The following is a 19,207-nucleotide window of genomic DNA, read 5'->3' as shown; positions in this document are numbered from 1 at the left end:
CCGGCGTGCGATTCGCTGGCCGGAGAGGGTATATATAGCAGTGGTTGGGCGCCACGGCCTCCTTTCTCTCCGAGCCCAGAGAGGCCTCCATACGGCGTTGTCACCGTGTGAGTGGTGGAGTGCGCGCGCAGGCCGGGCGGGGGGGGGGTCGGAGCGCCCTGACTTGGCCTTGGGCGCTGTGCAGCCGGGCTGCGGGGCAGGGAAGGGGCTCGTCCCGCCTGCGCTGGGGGGCTGGACTGCCCGACCCTCCCCGGGGGAGGGTGTCCAGCCTGGAGAGGAGGGCTCCTCTCTCTGCTTCCCCTGCTGGCAGGAGCTGCACAGGGAGCGCCCCAGGAGCAGGCGGGGAGGTGGTGCTGCCGGCACCAGGCCCGCACAGGCCGCTGTGGCTGGCTCCGGTGTGTGCTGCTCAGGCAGCCTGTGCACAGTCAGGGCGCGCAAAGAAGGCTCACGGCTGCAGATGCAGGTGACCGAAGCACAGGTGTCAGGACACTCACACGGGGTTGCGATGCAGTTCCTGCTCGCCCCCGCCCTCCACACACTCCGTATACGGTCTCTTGGATCGTTTTAGAGGAAGCTGGACTGGGTAGGCCTGTGGCCTGATCCCGCAGGGCTCTTCTTGTGTTGGTCTGTGGAACTCCTTGCCACAGGATGAGGTAATGGCATCTAGGCTAGATGCTGTTCTCAAAGGGGAAGGGACAAATTTCTGGAAGAAAAGTCCATCAGGTTACAGGCCGTGAGGGGTTATGTGCAGCCTCCTGATTTTAGAAGGGGGCTACCTCAGAATGGCAGGTGCAAGGGAGGCACCAGGATGCAGGTTATCTTGGGTGCCCCCTGAGGCATCTGTTGGGCCACTGGAGGTTGGACTAGATGAGCCTTTGACCTGATCCAGCAGGGCTCTTCTTGCGTTCTTATTTGGCTGCTATTTGCAGAGCTTTTCAAGGAGCCACATCTCCTGGCTCTCTTGCAAAAGTTGAATGGTTTCCTTTTATTTTGAGGGGGTTGCAGTGTCTTAAAAGGCTGTGCATTAAGCTTGGCAGGAGAGTCCTTAGGGTTTGGGTGGTTAATGCCCCTCTGGAAACTTGAAAGACTCTAATGTTGTAGTGATATGCGATGTTTATGTGGTGTGCTTGCTAAGATTTTGAAGCATTTTATGCCAGTGTTTCTCAACCAGAGTGGCACTTGAAGTAGTTTCTGGTGGTACTTGTGGACCCCTGGATACCTGCCACCCAGCATCAAGACCATGAATGTGACACAACAAGCAGCAGTAGGAGGCTCCAAAGCATGCTTTTCCACACTCGAAAAAGCTCTCCCATCCACCCCGAGCCTGGTGGATTTTCATGTTGCCTCTGGCCTACCAACCCTGAACTAACTGGCAATTATGACATTGCCAGTTACTTCTGGTGGCACTTCAAACAGGTGGACCACATGAAGTGGTGCAGAGGAGGGCAAACATTGGGACACACTGTTTTATACACATGTTAACAATAAGTTTTGCTGTATTTCTGTAAAGTAGAGCAGTATGATCCCCATATTGCAAAGATGATAGTTTGCTAATCCCATCTGCTGAATGTTTGGTTTGAGATGAAATTTGAAGGTGAAATTTCTCTGCTCATCATCTTTACCAGCATGCATACTTCCAGAAATCTTTTCTGTTGAATGCCACTGGTAAATTGCTTAAATTCTGTTTTGGAATTTACTCAGATCACAGGTTAAGAATGGTAGTCTGGCATTTGACAACATTTTTGCCTTCTTGTTGTCTGCTGCCATATAGCATGAGAGTTCTGCCATACAGTGAGATGATGCATATTATGAAGAATGCCTAAACTTTGGGTATGACTGACAGTTGAAAAGTATTTAAATTGAAATTTTTGTCTCAAGAGTGCTTTACAACCCTACATTTGTCTGTAAAGATGGTAGCAGTCACCATTCTCACTTCATAGAGGGGAAACTGAGAGTAGTGATCTGCCCAAGGTCACACAAAGGGTGGTGTCAAAACATTAGTAACTTCAGTGATTATTGTGTTCCAGGTTTCCTGTCGTTGCTTCAAAAGGAAACTTTCACAATGTCCGGAGGTCTTGATGTCCTACAAATGAAGGAGGAAGATGTCCTCAAATTCCTTGCTGCAGGAACCCATCTGGGGGGCACTAATCTAGACTTTCAGATGGAACAGTACATTTATAAAAGAAAGAGTGATGGTAAGGGTCTGGTAGTGTGGAACATAGGGATGAAACTTTCAATTATAGTTGGTTGCAATGTTATGAGCAGTGACCTACAATGACAAAATAGTGGTGGATTTTACTGTTTTTCTATAAACTTTTATTTGGATCTATTTAGCACTCTCTTTCTTAATTATATTCCTTGGTGCAAAGAGTGCCAGAATGCCACAGAGGCTGATGGTAGCTTTTGTTAGTGCATTATAGACATGGAATTACAGATGATTTTGAAAGTAGGGAGGAGTTTAGACTTGTGGTGTAGTAATTGAATGGTGAATCAGAAAATCTCAAACATAAATAACATGGGTGCAATCCAATCAAAGAGAATTCCTTTTCAGCTTCATTGAATTCAGTAGGGAAGTTTAAACACATGCTTAATTATTTCATTGAAACAGGACAAATTGTTTAATTTTGAACAAATTCCATCCCATATGTTTAAACCTATCTTACAGTATTATTAGGTTGGAGTAACATTGATACTTGTTTGTACTTGGTGGCATGTTCTGTAGAAACTTTTCCTAACATCTTGATTTTGTTATGAAAATACATCAGGAAGAAGTAGCATTTGTGTTGATAAGCTGCAGGCAGATATACTGTGTGTTTTTATCTCAAGTGCACACTATTAAAGCTCAGAGTTGAGTCCAGTTTCTGGCCAATGAACTCTTGAGTGTCGGAAGTGTGCTACACTAAATACTGGCAGGATTTTCGCTAACACCAGGAGAGTTTAGCTCTATGACTGGAGTTTGATAGTAGTCGCTGCCACATGCTAAGCAAAATGAAATTCAAAATACGGAATCCTCATGCCACTTAACCATTTCTTTGGTGCTCCATTTTCCAGACAAAATGGGCAGGAATAGAGGTGTGCACAAGGAAGTAAAGTGTTTGTGCACGCTCCTCTGCCTTTTGGAGCCATTTGTCTTCATTATGCACTCCTCTGCTCATTTATGTAGTTCTAACTACTGTACATAACAAGCTAAAGGGAGGGAACACTCAGGAGGCCAGATTCAGACTAATGTACCCAGCTGGCCACCTTTAATTTGGAATCCTATTGTATTTAGGTATTTACATCATCAATTTGAAGAGAACATGGGAAAAGCTGCTCTTGGCAGCCCGTGCCATTGTTGCCATTGAGAATCCGGCTGATGTGAGCGTTATCTCTTCCAGGAATACTGGACAGGTATGAGTGTGTTTGCAGTAAGTAAGCAGTAGTGTATTTGTAGGACAGGTATGATTATGTTTGTAGTATTCAGTGTTGCTGAATGTAGATGCTGGTTTGTCTTTAACGTGCCTGCAAAACCATAACCTGAACACAGTAGAGCAGGGGTCTCCAAACCGTGACCTGGGGGCCAGATGCGGCCCGCAGCAAGCCTTTATCCGGCCCATGGCCAGCCTCTGATCCCCTGAGAGCCTCTGGCCCAGTTGATCAAACACAACCAGAGTTGTGCTTGTGGGGTGAGGGATTGGGGGTCCATTTAAGTGTGTGCTTTATTTCCTGGGCTGTGTTCATGCTTGGAGAAGTCCTGGACATTTCAGCCCATTCATTTATTCATTCATCTTAAGTTCCATCTCCAATGTATTTATTTAAATTTTATATTTAACTTTTTCCCCGGCCCTTGACACTGTGCCAGATATTTGATGCAGCCCTTCAGCCAAAAAGTTTAGAGACCCTTGCAATAGAGGAATGAATGTGTTGGTACTCAGTGTATCAAAATGGCATTTTAACATTGGATCTCTGTTAAAGAATTTTTTTCAAGGCTCTTCAGAAATCATTCAGCTACATCAGTGTTGTTCTTTGTTGCCTTATTGTAGCGTGCTGTTCTGAAGTTTGCTGCTGCTACTGGTGCTACACCTATTGCTGGCCGTTTCACTCCTGGCACCTTCACCAATCAGATCCAGGCTGCCTTCCGTGAGCCCCGTCTTTTGGTGGTCACTGATCCAAGAGCTGATCATCAGCCTCTGACTGAAGCATCTTATGTAAACATCCCCACTATTGCTTTGTGTAACACAGATTCTCCTCTGCGATATGTGGATATTGCTATCCCATGCAACAACAAGGTAATGTTTGTTCTGTTACACTCCCAAGTTTGCACTTGAAAAGCATCTTCTAGGTTTAATAATCTTTTAGCCTTTTTGCAGTGAAAGCCTGGAAAATGTCTTTATTGTGATAGTGGGCAAAGATTCCTTTAAAGGAAAGAATTCATTTGCACACAGTTAGAGCTCAGAGTTGAGGTCAGTTCCTGGCCTATGAACTCCTGAGTGTAGGAAGTGTGCTACATCAAACTCGGCAGGATTTTTCGCTAACGCCATAAGGACCCTTGTGATCCAATGAGTGGAGTTTGATAGTGATTCCTGCCACATCTCTATGAGAAATGAAAAACTGGCAGAGAAAATGTAGCTCAGGGATGTTAAGTCAGAAGGTTTCACTACTTGATCCTTGAATTGACCAGAACCTTTGATGCCATGATCCTGCTGTTCTTAAATTTTCTGAAGAGAACTGGTTGCTTGCCAAAAGAATACATGAATGAATGAAAAATGGATTTTGCTTATTGACAGTCTCGGATGCCTTGTCCCTAAAATGTGTCAAATTAGTTTTTTGAAAGATTAGCCATAACAGTGATGTCAATGTTTTTCAGGGGGCTCATTCAGTGGGTCTGATGTGGTGGATGTTGGCTCGTGAGGTCCTCCGTATGCGTGGCACCATTTCCCGTGAACATCCTTGGGAGGTTATGCCTGATCTGTACTTTTACAGGGATCCTGAAGAGGTAAATACTTCAGATTGGTAAAGAATCGTTGTGCGTTTTTGTTGCATTTTGGAGTACAAAAGATGTAAAGTCATACATGTTGTACTTTGTACTGCTTTTCCCAAAATCAAAGAGCAACTTTCCACATGCCTTTACGATAGCCAGCAGTCTTCTCAGGTAGTGCCTAGTTTGGTGCCCCTGGAAATTGGACCATTATTACTAAAAATCAGTGCTTCAGAAGTTGCTTCACACAAGAACCTGTGTCACCATACCAAATCTCAAACATCTTATTCAGGGATGTACAGAACTGTCTGAAATGTCAATTCAGTGCAGTTTTGCCTAGTTTTACCTTTCATGTTTAATTGTGATGTTCTTTTTCAGATTGAAAAGGAGGAGCAGGCTGCAGCCGAGAAAGCAGTTACCAAGGAGGAATTCCAGGGTGAATGGACTGCACCAGCACCTGAGTTTACTGCTCCTCCACAGCCTGAGGTGGCCGACTGGTCTGAAGGGGTACAAGTGCCCTCTGTGCCAATACAGACATTCCCAGCCGGTAAGTGCCTGAGAAACAGAATTTAGAAAAATTCCAGGACCGTGATGATGAAAAATGACAAGAGAAAGACTAATGTTTATTTTAACTGGTATTTCTACATAGTTTTGAGGAGAGGTTTCCAAAGCCTCAAGATCTGTGCCTCATCTTGAGAACTAAAAACTGCGAAGTTTTAGTTGTAGCAAATCTTCAATATAACACTAGTTTGAGGGTATTTGCTTGTATTTACAATTTCTGATTGTTGTATTAATGTTTGCTTTTCAGAGGATTGGAGTGCACAGCCTGCCACTGAAGATTGGTCTGCAGCTCCCACAGCTCAGGCAACTGAGTGGGCAGGGACTACCACAGAGTGGTCCTAATATACTCAGCAAGAGAAGTTTGAGTACAGTGAAAACGAAAAATAAAGATCTTTCTTACAATTAGGCTTGGTTCATTTTTTTTGCTGTCTAGTTTTGTACTGATGAGAGATCCAGTAGCTTTTCTCTATGTATATGAAGTAGGCCAGTGGTTCCCAAACTGGGTTTCCACCTGATTTTTGTTGAGTTGACAATGGGTAATGGAAAAGTCAGATAACGAATTGCCTCAAGCCCTAGGGCTATTAAAAAATCAGATACTGCTCTTCATCCTGCAGAGTTGAGCTGCAGTTTGCAAGCATGTGTAAATATAGTGAAATAAATGTTCAAGGTTCTTTTTCTAGTTGTTAATATTACTTATAAATAAATATTAGTTCTTTTTAGATCTCCTTTTTAAAAGGCTGGTAAACCTGAGTGTTTCCTGATAGTGTCATTTTAAAAAGTGGGTCCTGGTGTGAAAAAAGTTCAGGAACCACTGAAGTAGATATTTTGGTGTGTCCAAGACTTGACATCCTGCAGCACAAGGCAGTGGCTATTGGTAATTGGTACTATGTGGTAATTGTTGCTAACCACCTAAGTGGGCATCTTATTTAAACAAGAGCCAAGTTTTGAATTAAGCAAGGGGTTAAAAGGCCAGTAACATTAGCTCTATCCATGTTTGACCCATTTGCCCTCAGTGAATTGCAGTGGAGCATTGAGCAAGGCCAAAGCTGCTTGGGGAGGGAGGAGGAGAACAGAGTTGGTAACACTGTGCATCTTAATCTTTGTATTTTGTATGTCTAAGGGAGCTATACCTAAGGGTTTGCAGTAACACTCAGATTTTATCATATCCCAAGTAAGTGCACCACAAGTTCTTCAGTGATTCATTTGAATGTTCATTTTCCTCCAGGTGGTGTGTCATGTCCCTGTAAAAAAGATATGCTATACTTGCAGATGTCAAGTGGTCCTAGTTAATCGTAACATAAAATCACCCAGGGCTAATTTTCTGATTACATTTTATTTGCTTAATATAGATCCAGATGACTATTGGGTGGTTAGCTTATGGGACAAATATAACTAATTGTGTATTGTCTCATTTGCCATCATACCACATGTCTGTTTAGAATATTTACATATAGTACTTCCTTTAAACAAATCTTTGACCATTGCAAAGGGGATAGCGATATAATTTTTTGCATGCGGGAGAGACTTTAAAGGTTGCAATCTGCCTTTTAAAGTAAAATAAGATTACTGAAATACAGTATTCAATAGCTTTATTGTCATGAAAAGAACTGCTTGCACAGAAAATATTCTGTAACCAAAAAAGTGTTCAAATAAGTTATCACTTAAATTTATAGGTGTCAGTTACTAAGATTTACAAACTGATTTACAGCACATTGTTCAGAAATAAGTTAACATAAGAACAGCCCCACTGGATCAGGCCATAGGCCCATCTAGTCCAGCTTCCTGTATCTCACAGTGGCCCACCAAATGCCCCAGGGAGCACACCAGATAACAAGAGACCTCATCCTGGTGCCCTCCCCTGCATCTGGCATTCTGACATAACCCATTTCTAAAATCAGGAGGTTGCGCATACACATCATGGCTTGTACCTCATAATGGATTTTTCCTCCAGAAACTTGTCCAATACCCTTTTAAAGGCGTCTAGGCTAGACGCCAGCACCACATCCTGTGGCAAGGAGTTCCACAGACCGACCACACGCTGAGTAAAGAAATATCTTCTTTTGTCTGTTCTAACCCGCCCAACACTCAATTTTAGTGACTTTAAAGTTGCACAAAGTTTAATGAGACTCCCACATGTGTTTCCCTTTGACAACTGAAACTGCCCATTTTTATGAAGAAACTTTGCTTATAAATCCATATAGACTTGACTAATTGGGAATTGTAATCCAATTAAAAGAAACAGTATTGAAAACAGCAGAATAGAATCCTGCTTAAGCTGATGACCAATTTAAGAGCCATTGATAATAATATCAATCATAAAATGTATTTTTCAACAGAAAAGTTCCCATCTTTAAGAAAAGTTTAAGAAAACTTTAAGAAAAGTTTTTAAGATCCCATCTTAAAAATAGGAAGTGAGGGAACTTGGCAGGTTTTTTCAGGAAGAGAATTCTACACCTCGTGAAGAAGTACCAAGAAGACTGTCTCAGGCAGCAAACAACTGGATCTGAGTTAACTGTGGGTGAGACAGCACAGCCTATGAACCTATTTCAAAATGTATGTTCATAGATTCTGTTTTAGTGACTGCTACTGAATCTTCCCCCTTCCCATTCCAGGACTTGGTCCTCTTGTGAAAGACCCAGGTCTTGGTTGGTTAGAATAAGGCATCCTGGTTCTTGGAACAGGTGGCCGTGTCACTGTTGTATGAAGCGGGGGTGCCAACAGGGTTCCTCTTCCAGGATTCTCATTTCTGATTGTGCTTGCCTCCACTGCAGGACTGTTTTTCTGGTTGGCAAACTTTGGCTCATTATCTAATAGAAGGAAGAAAATCATGATGTTTTGACAAATCTTGCATCAGCAGACTTTAGGCACTATTAGTTTTTACATACAGCAAATCAAAAGGCAAACACTTCCATTCTTGCAGTGGAGCATCCCTAATGTGGGAGATCTAAATCGTGCACCTGGAGAGTTACTTCTATCAAACTAATGGATACATTCCAAGTTATTTAGAGGGGGGGGGGAATCATTTAACCCATTTCTGCCCAGCCCAAAGGTATACACATTTGGTCTCTGTTGCTACATGCAACATTGGGCAGAAATGGCTGAAAATATGGTCTCATCTGAATGAGGATAATATTTACTGGATGCATATATTTGATTGTGTGTGACTACGAAAGCCTTTTGCTAGATGGTGGTGCTTCCAAGAGGCTCAGTTATTGGATCTAGGGGTGACTCAGATACATTATTACATAAAACCACACTAAGACTATTTGGTAGGTTGGCAAAGCAGTTGAATTCCAACTGAAATCTGAGGGTCAGAACTCAAAATGAGTCCTTATGTAAGGGTCTTTCAGGCCAGAGTGAGATGAAATGCATTGTAAGGTGTTGATATAATTGCTTGAACAAACTGGCAACTGCTGGTCATTTGAGAGGCTTGAGCCTTGGATGTCTGGTAAGCATAGTCCTGGCCATCATTTCCTGCGTGGTGGTCCTATGCTATGGGAATTGGATGAAGGCAGGGGGTTTGTATCCTGTTGAAGACAATGCTGTTTATGAATGGAGGATGAGAAAAGCATAATGATGCATCCCATAGATTAAAATAGCTCCTTTGCCATTATGTACTTTAACAATCTTATTGACCAACATTGGCTGAAAGCTAATAGGACATGAGTTGTCTTTACCTTCTGTTGATTTGGGCTCGTCAGTGGTCCTTGTGGGTGGAACAAGCAAGTCATCTGGATCCTTCACTGGAGGATTTGTGGAAGTCTTGTTCTTCTTGTTTTTCGCCTCTTCACGTTGCTGTGGGGATAGAAACATTCAAAATCTACAGGTTTAAAAAATTACCTGCTTTGGTTTATAAAAGGCATAACTAAGATGGAAGATGTATGACTATTATACAGGTGTTCCCTTGCATCCATAGATCCAGTATCTGCAGTTTCACTTATCCGTGGTTCTCTGCAGGTCCCCCTCCCACATCCATTACTTTCATTTTTCTTTACTAGCAGTGGAAGCATTTTCTTGCTTAAGAGGATCAATTTCTTGTTTCCTGTTAACATTCAGTTAGGGTGCAATCCTAACCCACTTTCCAGCACTGACATAAGGGCAATGAAGCTCCGAGTTAAGGGAACAAACATTCCCTTACTTTGAGGAGGCCTCTGTGAGTGCCACCCAACTGCAGGATGCAGTACATGCCCTATTGGCACAGCTATGCCAGTGCTGGAAAGTTGGTTAGGATTTGGGCCTTAGTCTCTTTTCTCTAGCACGCAGGCTGCCTGCCTGCATATTGCATTCCTCAGTTTGGCAAACTTCCCCTCAAGCAAGAAAATGCATTCTTCCACTGCTAGTCAAGAAAAATGAAGGCAATGAGTATGGGGAGGGCAGTGTTATACCTTATATAGGATTCTCTGCACCCACAGTTTCTGTATCTACAGGGGGTGGTGGTGGGTGAAACAACTCCTGTGAATACAGGGGATTGCCTATACTGCTATTTAGCTTTCATTTAATACAGGAGGGGGTAAACATTTTGGTGGGAGGGCCACATCTCTCTGATACTGTCGGGGACCAGGGAAAGAAAAGAATTAATTTACATTTCAAATTTGAATATATTTACATAAATGAATATTAGTGAATGAATGTATTTTACTGAGCTTATTTATAATATACATGAGCACTATCATACAGGCATGTAGAGCCACGTGAGAACTATGAACTGTTTGCCACACACCTTTTGCACTCTGAAAACACAGAGAAAGCCAGACTTACTGCGGTTTTCAAACTCCCTGAGAGTTTGAAAACCACAGATCTAAGGGGAAGCAGAAGTCCTACAGGCGATAAATATATAGAAATTTGAAGAATAGAAATTTGGTTACACAATTCATTAAAGACACTTGGTTACTTAGAGAATAAACTACAATGCACAGACAATATTAAAACAATAAAGCTGAACGCCTACTCTTACTCCTATTGCTCACCTGGTTCTTCTACGAGTTTCTAAGCATAGGTGAAGAGTAGCTCTTCCACCTGCTGTACCAGCAGTCATATTGACAGATGTCCATGATGGAATGAAAAGAAAGCAACAAAGGCAGTGGTCTGCAGCTACCTTTTATGTTCTGGATGTAACTTCAGACCAGGACTGGGGGGGGGGGGCGTGCAAAATCCCTGGGGTCTGGGCTTCCAGGGGATTGGGCCATGGCAAAACAAACTATGCAATGCAAAACAAATTTATTACAAACTACATGTGGACACCTCAATCTTGGCCAATCCAGGGCTGCATTTCCACTACAGCTTTAATCTGTTTTCAATGCATTTCTATTACCCCAATGTGTTCTGGAGACCACAGTTAACCCATTTTTGCCTGACCCATAGACACATTTGGTCCCTATTGTGTATATGCAGTGTTGGGCAGAAATGGTTTGAGGGTAGCTCTAACAGCTCTTGGACTCCTTAACAAACTATAGTACCCCCAGAATGCATTGGGGGAATAAAAGTGCATTGAAAGTGGATTAAAACTGTAGTGGAAATGCAGCCCAGGTATTCTCCATAAGCTCAACATGTATTAGTGCAATTCAAACACTAATGTTTGAAAGTGAAAGGGAAAGTGAAACTCGCATCTTCAGACCAGAATTAATAGGCCCCAGCAGTAGGTCACCCAGTTCAGTTCACATAATTCCCAGGCCCCACTAGGCAGCTGCACCCCTTCTAATTTAGGAGAACACATGGCACTGGATCAAGTCTACATGTATTTTGGCATGGTTTGAAGGTGAAATTAGCAGTATGGAGTACAAAGAGAAAACAAATGAAGAATCCAAAGAAGGCCAGGCAAGCTTATTTTACCTAGGCTTTGTTTCAAAATCATCACCAAGTAATGAGGGCGATAGTGACAGATAGTCCTGTGCATTATTAGAAGAAAAAGCAAATGAGGAGGACTTTGCTGAGGTAGAAGAAAAGAAATCCAGAGGCACTACTCAAAGTAAGGAAATTATCCCATTCTGATAAGTGTTTTCATTTTGTTTCAGGACCCAATCATATTGGCACTGATGCAGCCATGCCAACAGGGCACGCACTGCATCCACCAGTGGAGAGGAAGTCATGGAGGTCTCCTCAAGGTAAAGGAATGTATGTTCCCTTATCTTGGGACTGCATCAGCGCTGAAAAGTTGGATAGGATTGATCCCTCAATCTTGTTCAAGCTAAGTTAAAATGGTCAATTGAAAATGTGTTTAAAAAATATAGTAATGTGGTATGTAGGAAAATTTAGGAAGGAGGGCCCAGTCAGGCATCTTGCTTTGGGCCCAATGCCAGCTCTCAGCGGCCCTGCTTCTGACTATCCAGAGGTTAAGACCAGCTAAAACTTCTGGTAGATGGTGGCTGATGCAATGCTCACCCACTCCCAATGGGGGAATTACAGCTGCATATTGTTTTTATAAATTAAATACTACAGTTCGATACTGGCAGGTCACCTAAACCCTTTATTTTTCTGGTCCTGGGAATTAGGTGGTCTTCCATGTCCAGTGGGTTGGCTCAAAGCCATATTTGTTATGGGGCACTTTGTCCTTTTTCTTCTCACACAATAAACAACAATAGGGCAGATGTGGCTATTGTATCTGACAGTACTAGCCTATGCGTGTCTACTCAGAAGTAAGTCCCATTATGTTCAATGGGGCTTACTCCCAGTGCGTTTAGGATTGTTGCCTGAATGATTCAGCAGCCCTTCAGGATGCGGAGGCATCTCAGGAACCTCCTCAGAGTCATGAGTTTAAAAAAAGGGGGGGGGGACCTTTGCTACACTTTTAGCAAGAACTAGTATGAACTTTTAAAGAAACATTACAGGCATTGCATAATTTTTTTTTCCCCAACCGCACTCAGCAAAGTGAAAAGTCACTACTATGTTGTGGGTGCAAATAGCAAAAATGCAGTAATGAGTTTATCAGCAAGCTAACTTGATAAAACATCAACCTACCAATTGCATTTTTTTCTTCAACTCTGCATTGGCCTGTTGGTATGCTTCAGCCACAGCATTCAGGTAATATATGGCAAGGCTAGAAAAATCAAATGTCAAGTGCATTTTAATCCCAGTGATACAAGATGATGACTTAAAGTAGATGTTGATGTGCAGGAACTGTAATCAATTATTTGAGAAATGGTTTTTAAGATATTGCATAAATTAAGAGACATATAGTCTCTTGTTTTCTTGATCTCAGGCCTGCAATCTGTACTGAGAGTATTCTCATGGTAGTTTTGGTTAAAATTCATATCCTTAATTGGTGATCATCTCATTAATTGCACAGTATAAATAATATATATATAATACACAGAGGAAGAGAGAGGCAGGAAATAATTCTGAAAGACTAACGTAACTGCTTTCATGAAGAGTTCATTTTACTTATTTTTAATAATATATACCTTGCCTTTCCCAGGTAAAAATGGGCTCATGACTGCAAAGAACATATAAATGCCGTTACAAACTAAAAGAAGCAGTTAAAAATGTGTTAATTCACTTATAAAACAACTGATTTTCAAAGGATTTGCAAAACAAAACAGTTTTCAAACACTCTTGAAAAATGTGCAAGGGAGAGCCTGTTCCAGCTCCATGGGGACTGTATTCCACAAGTAAGTCACCACCACTGAAAAACTTCTGTTCCTGGTATCTTTGAAATGACTCTTGCAGCCCAATCCTAACTAGCACCAATGCAGAGGGGCTAGCATGGCCACACTGCATCCTATGCTGGAAATGAGCAGGCGTGAGGTCTCCTCGAGACAAGGGGAAGCCTGCACAACAGGTCTACTCAGACCTGCACCTGCTAAATAGTGGGCGCAAGTCTAAGTTGAGCCATGTTGGGATTTCAGGTCTGGGGATGGGGAATAGGATATAGTGTGCTTGGGTGCTGCTGATCCCACCCCCTCCCAAGACCCAATCTGCCCATCTCCTGCCCCCCCCGTTACACCCTTCCTGCCTTCCTTCTGCCCTTCCCTCATCCCTGTGCCACTTGGAGAAGCTCTTACCTGCTCTCGCACGTGTTCCTTCTTGCACTGGTACTGGTGGGATGGCGCAGGCCTTCCTGCCATGACCACTATCTCCTGGGCTGTTGCAATGTGCACCAGCACAGAGTAAGTATAGAACTGTGTTGACAATTACATACAGCAGTAGCTTTAAATTACCCTGGTAGCAACCTAACAATTCATTTTACTAAAATCTTCTTAACTCCCAAGTGCTCAATCTTATTTTACTATCACAACTTACACCATAAGCAGAATTGCAGGTATAATCAACCCTGGGTTTGCCACATAACCGAAGAGCTTGGCTACAAACGGTGGGAAGTCATAACTAATGGTCTCTTGAATGACATCATACATTTTCTTTTTTGCACTGGAAAGGATAACAAGCAGGCAAAGAAAGAACACAGTAATAGTATTAACATTGCCTTTCACTTCATATGCCTTTTAGAAATATACTTTAGTTCTATAGCACCACCAACATGTGTGGTGCTTTACCATAGGTTCTGGCTACAAGAGGCTCACAATCTACAACAGACACACTGTATTGGAATCGCGGAAGATCTGGCGAGGAGGTAGGATGTGGTATCAACAGTGGCCCCTTTAAGGGTAAGGCCTGGGCATCCAGCAGAGTGTGCTGCACAGCTGCAGCCACTTGAAGGCAATAGGGCATCAGGCATAAAAGCACCTACTGAAGGGAGAGTTTGGTGTGGGCAGCAGAAGGAGGCAAGCTTGAGGAAGGACAGACTGGATTAATGGACTGAGGTGTGAATGGACTTTGGTAGCTGCTGGGGCAGAAACTGCTGGAGACACTAGGACTGGTGTTTGGCTGCTGTGCCCAATACCTGCTGAGGATCAAGGGGCTGCTGTAGTGGTGGGAGGCTGCTGGCAGGAAGGAGGACCTCTGTAGGTTAAACAGACGAGCTACCCTGGTGGTGGGGTCCAGTAGTACTGCAGGGCAGAACCAGGGTCATTTTTGAGGAAAGAAGGGGAACTAATTAAATACTGTTATTAATAATAATAATAATAATAATAATAATTAGCTCAAAGTGGGCATAATTCTCCAGGCAGAGCTTGGCCTTGGAATAGCACAACACACACAGAGGAAGGGGAGAAGAGTGTGACTTTTTCACATACTCAGGCTGTTATACTAAGATACATAGACTAGGGGGTACGTAATTCATGTCAGCGTTTTAACTCCAAGTGAACTCATTTTCTCTCTTAAATATGGAATTGTATTGAAATATATTTTAAGATGTACAAAAGATAGAAAAAGATCAACTTATTCAAACACAGTTAGGGGGAGCCCATTCTTTTCTAGAGGTAATGTGGGAAGTGATCCTTAATTTTGGAGTCTTAGTACTCCAAATGCATAATGCGTGTCCATTAACAGCTGGATTGGGAATGTCTGTGTTTATCTTTGCATCTAGAACTCGGATGATGTTCACAAATCCAGACTAGGGCATAGTTTTAAAGGGCAAGATAATACAGACAGCCTTGTTGACTCTAAGATGACCCAAAGAAATTTTTTCCTCTTTTGTCAACATTCTTCAAAGTGATTGCTACTGACAATGCTGATTAACAAAAGAAGGGTCCAATATAATGGAGCCAAAGAACGATTTGTTCTGAATTGGCTCTGTGCTGAGTCAGAATCAGTGGTGCAGCAAGGAACAGTTACTAAATCAAATTAAAGCTCATTGACATGTTAATTCAGTCTACAGAGCAATTTGTGTAGGGCTGATTCAGAATGACAGTAAAAAATGCATATTAATACAGTAATAACTGAGCATGTTCTGAACAAGTCATTTCCTATTATTCCTCTAGCATCTACAATTGTTATAAGTTTTTGCTATTATATATGGAGGATGTTCTTCAATGTTGCTTTGAAAATCAGGATTTTTTCTTCTAAGTTTGTCTGACATTCTCCAATAGCTTCACTTTGAGTCTGTACATTGATTTATTACATTTTGAGCTTCCATATATGGGTACAACCCTCTGGTTGCTGTTCTCTGAGTAGTTGTTCACCAAAGTCTTTACGTAGCCAGGGGTTGCAGGCAGATATGTGCTTTGAAACATGGACTCTCTTTAGACATGAGATTGTCCGATGAGCAACAGTAAAGTAAAATAAGATGTTCCAAAGTAAAAATCTGTCTTAATATTGATTTCCTCTGCCCACCAATTCCAGTAAAAAAGGTGCTGGTTGTGCAAAAGTGGAAAACAATCTACATGTGCTGAATTTTGAAAGTGAAAATGGCTTCTAAAATTAATTGCTGCTGGCAGCTGTCTTGTCTTTAATCTAGAGGCATCACTAGAGTTTGTGGTGCCTGAACTCATTGTGTCACCCTCATGATTGACCTCCTTCTGACTATATAGAATATTACAATACCATATGCACAACCCAAATGCAGTAGTATTACTAGGGTTGGTAAAGTTAACCCCCATTAACATTTTAATATATAACAGTACAGATCACTCAACAAATCAGGAACCAACGAAAAAAACCAGTGGCCAACTTGATGGCACTCACACAGCAGAATAAGAGTTCTAGAATCAGCTCTGATACATGGAAATGAGAGCATATTTTCTCTGTTAGCATACTAACACCTTATTGGTTGGTTCCCTGCTGGGCCATAATTACACCTAACTGGCTCTTGGAACAATCAGTCTCATTGTTCAGTTATGAGTTAAGGAAATCTACTTTTTGTTATGTAAGACAGGTATTTTCCTTTTCTGGTTATTTGGCTATAACTTTTGATTGATTGGTTATAATTCACTCAAGTACCTGAATGGTCCACAGTCGAAGGAGGGAGGTAGTGACATTATGGTATAGGCAACTGGCAGCAGGCTTAGAAACAGGATCAGCAACAAGAGTCCCATATAAAAATTATTGGATTTGGAGGCCTTGAACACCCGTTCGTGGGGGACATTGCTGCTCATAACAGCCCAGCTTTGAAAATACATGGAGGTTAATAAACGTAGCACATTTATGCCAACTAGACCTGGTGCATAGAAGGATCCCATCCTGTACACAAAAGAAAAAGAAACAAAAAAAACAGAGAGAAGCAGGAAGTGTTTTATGAAAGCTAAAACTGTAGGAGAGGCAAACTAGCAACAGCAATTAAGGGTGGACTCAGCACACTCACCTCTGCGACTGCTACCCAACTGCAGGATGCAGCACATGACCCACTGGCCCAGCTGTGTCTGCGCTGGAAAGTTGGTTAGGATTTGGGCCAAAGTATCTATCTGCCAGATTTCTCAATGGAAGCTTCGGAAGTGTTTCCCTGATTTGGGGGACTGCTCAGAATGGAAATTCTGGAGCAGATGTGGGTGGGGAGACATGTTTGGTGATTAACAATGGATTGTAGAGTACTGGGCAAGGAATGTGAATTGGATCCACATGATTCTGTGAATTGTCCACAGAAATACTGGGGGCTGCCATATGCCCGTCTTAACTATGACAAGGATACACAGGAGCAGTGAACAGCCTTCTTCTATTAACCACCCATGTCAAAGACCTGGAAATGCTAAGCCTGGAGACTGGCCTGCTGAAGACACAATCTACTTATGGCAAGAATGTGTGTGCATATTGTTGCAAAAAAAACAATGTGATGAATCTGTAACATGCTGCCTGTGGGTTGCATTGTATTTCCTTGCCTTTTTTGGCCTTCAAATCCCCAACTTCTGTGTCCTTAGTTAAGCCACTGGATATAAGTTCTCAAAGAGAAATCAGTACCATTTGGGTGCCTCTTCCTATCCCTCACTCCATAATCCTGCTAACTTGATTCTCACTTTGGCAGGCATGTTTTTCTGCTCCCTGATGCCCCTATGTTAAATTATTGGCCATGGGAGGAAGAGAAAGCATTGGGAATATTCCCTGCCTTCCTTCTGAAGAGCTTTGTTTCTCTTCATAATCCATTTTGTACTGTGCCCCTCTTTCCATTATTAACATAATAAGTTATGTTAATTCTTGAATCTTGGATGTGGCAATTCATCATGGCAACTTGATTTATTTGAATCTATTTTGCATACAGAATGTTGATATTTTTTTTCTTACAGAGTGCATGTGGCCCTGCTTATTGACATGTCTTCACTTGTATCAGGTAACATTCACGCTAGAAAACGTCTTTAAGGTCATAAACACACTTGGGATTCCCTCTCTTGAAGGAGAGAGAGGCCTTAGTCACAGAGGCCTCCTCAAGGTATGGGAACATTGATTATCTTGGGGCTGCATTGCCACTGCACCGGTGCTGGAAAGAGGCTATCCAACTTTCCAGCACTGGTGCAGCTGCAATGCAGCCCTGAGGTAAGGCAACAAATGTTCCCATACCTTGAGGAGGCCTCTGTGACTGCCTCCTCACCACAGGATGCAGTGCATGCCTGTGGCTGTACCGACACTCGAAAATTGGATAGGATTGGGCCCTCTGTCACTAACAAAGATTCACTATGCAGGCTTCCCTGAATTAAAGGTTGCCATGATCAGCTTGCATAGATTGACAACTAAACTCCATGGACTGGAGCAACACAATGAATGAACAATGCAGGCATCCTATCATACAAACTTCAAATCGCTTATTAATAGGCAGGTGTTCCTCAGTGGATGGCTTCATATACAAAAGGTTCCCAAAAGAAAGACAGCCTAAGTACCACTGTTCAAATGAATGTGTAGTAAAATAAATGTGACATAAAATGGGGGGGGGTGGTGGTGAGAAGAGCTGCAATAACAAGATCGGCAGAGGTCCACAGCTCAGTTCAAATCTAATCGTTTCATTTATCATTTTTACTGCATTAAGGGAAGTAAAACACAAGGATACCTTACCAGATCATTCCTTGATTGAAGATTAAACCCAGGACATTACCACTGATGTCAAATTCTGCATAAGAAGGCTATGAGAAAAGAGGGAAATTGGACCAAGTGCTAAATTCTCGTATAGTGGGAATATGAAAAACATATGGAGCAAAAATATATAACCTTCAACTAGCATTTGGCAGATGTTTTGTTTTTATTGTCTTTTGGAAGTGAGACTGTAGTGGGAGCATAGTTCAATCTCTACAAATGGAGGAGGTAGCTGTCATTTGCTACTAGACATGATGGTGATGTGGTAACTCTGAGTTCAGCAGCAGGATGTCTCTGGACTCCAACTTTGGGGGAGCAATGTTAGGAGAAAAGTATGTGTTTCCTACTGATGGGCTTCTCAGAGGGTGCTGAAGGGCCACCATGGGAAATGGGATACTGGTCTACATGGGACATCTAGCCAATCCAGACGGGCATTGCTTAGATTCTTATAGTCATAGGACAATCCACACACCCCCACTTCACCTAATACTATGATTTCTATAGAAAACAAAAGTAAGTAATCCTATATCCAAAAACAGAACCTTTGACATGGCAAATAGGCAATACTTTCTAAAAGAATTTGAGTCACCAGATTCCGGTAGAGCTGCAAGTTTAGCTTTCGAACATTAGGTTCCAAAATATTCAGTCAGAAAAGCATATGTGTACCTTAAAAAACCAAACAATTATTTTGGAAGAATCTACTACACTGTTTCGATGACAGAGAAAAAGAATTCTGGTGCAGTGATAAAATATTTCCTCTATGAGCACATTTTTATGGATGCAATAATGAAGAAAAATGCAGCAGAGAGCACTGACAGAATGCCCCCCCCAAAAAATCTCCATAGATAGTAGGTAATATCCCAGACT

General features: G+C 42.3%; 2 protein-coding genes and 2 non-coding genes across 4 annotated transcripts in view; 3 read left to right on the top strand and 1 right to left on the bottom strand.

Moving 5' to 3' along the window:
• The first annotated feature begins 8 nt into the window (after positions 1–8).
• On the top strand, positions 9–5,923 carry RPSA (ribosomal protein SA). Its single transcript, XM_066627652.1, has 7 exons — positions 9–107; positions 2,028–2,195; positions 3,272–3,390; positions 4,023–4,268; positions 4,847–4,975; positions 5,336–5,504; positions 5,766–5,923. The coding sequence occupies exons 2-7, from the start codon at positions 2,063–2,065 to the stop codon at positions 5,858–5,860; spliced, it is 891 nt and encodes a 296-aa protein (XP_066483749.1). The 5' UTR covers positions 9–107; positions 2,028–2,062; the 3' UTR covers positions 5,861–5,923.
• Positions 2,825–2,980, top strand: LOC136654878 (small nucleolar RNA SNORA62/SNORA6 family). The gene has a single exon (XR_010794624.1). It is a non-coding gene; the product is annotated as a small nucleolar RNA SNORA62/SNORA6 family (small nucleolar RNA).
• On the top strand, positions 4,414–4,573 carry LOC136654879 (small nucleolar RNA SNORA62/SNORA6 family). Its single transcript, XR_010794625.1, has one exon. It is a non-coding gene; the product is annotated as a small nucleolar RNA SNORA62/SNORA6 family (small nucleolar RNA).
• Positions 5,924–9,010: 3,087 nt separating the features above from the next.
• The window catches only part of TMC2 (transmembrane channel like 2), a 61,525-nt gene continuing 51,328 nt past the window's right edge, over positions 9,011–19,207 (bottom strand). The window contains exons 13-18 of the mRNA XM_066629181.1: positions 18,323–18,390; positions 16,289–16,528; positions 13,754–13,879; positions 12,473–12,551; positions 9,196–9,313; positions 9,011–9,045 (exon numbers count right to left, since the gene is read on the bottom strand). Of these exons, the coding sequence (XP_066485278.1) occupies positions 9,011–9,045; positions 9,196–9,313; positions 12,473–12,551; positions 13,754–13,879; positions 16,289–16,528; positions 18,323–18,390 (666 nt within the window). The remainder of the gene's footprint in view (positions 9,046–9,195; positions 9,314–12,472; positions 12,552–13,753; positions 13,880–16,288; positions 16,529–18,322; positions 18,391–19,207) is intronic.

Source organism: Tiliqua scincoides, chromosome 5 (genome assembly GCF_035046505.1).
Source record: "Tiliqua scincoides isolate rTilSci1 chromosome 5, rTilSci1.hap2, whole genome shotgun sequence".
In the NCBI taxonomy this organism is placed as follows: domain Eukaryota; kingdom Metazoa; phylum Chordata; class Lepidosauria; order Squamata; family Scincidae; genus Tiliqua; species Tiliqua scincoides.
The sequence above is the reverse complement of the archived record's forward strand: the minus strand, read 5'-3'. Positions and strand labels throughout refer to the sequence as shown.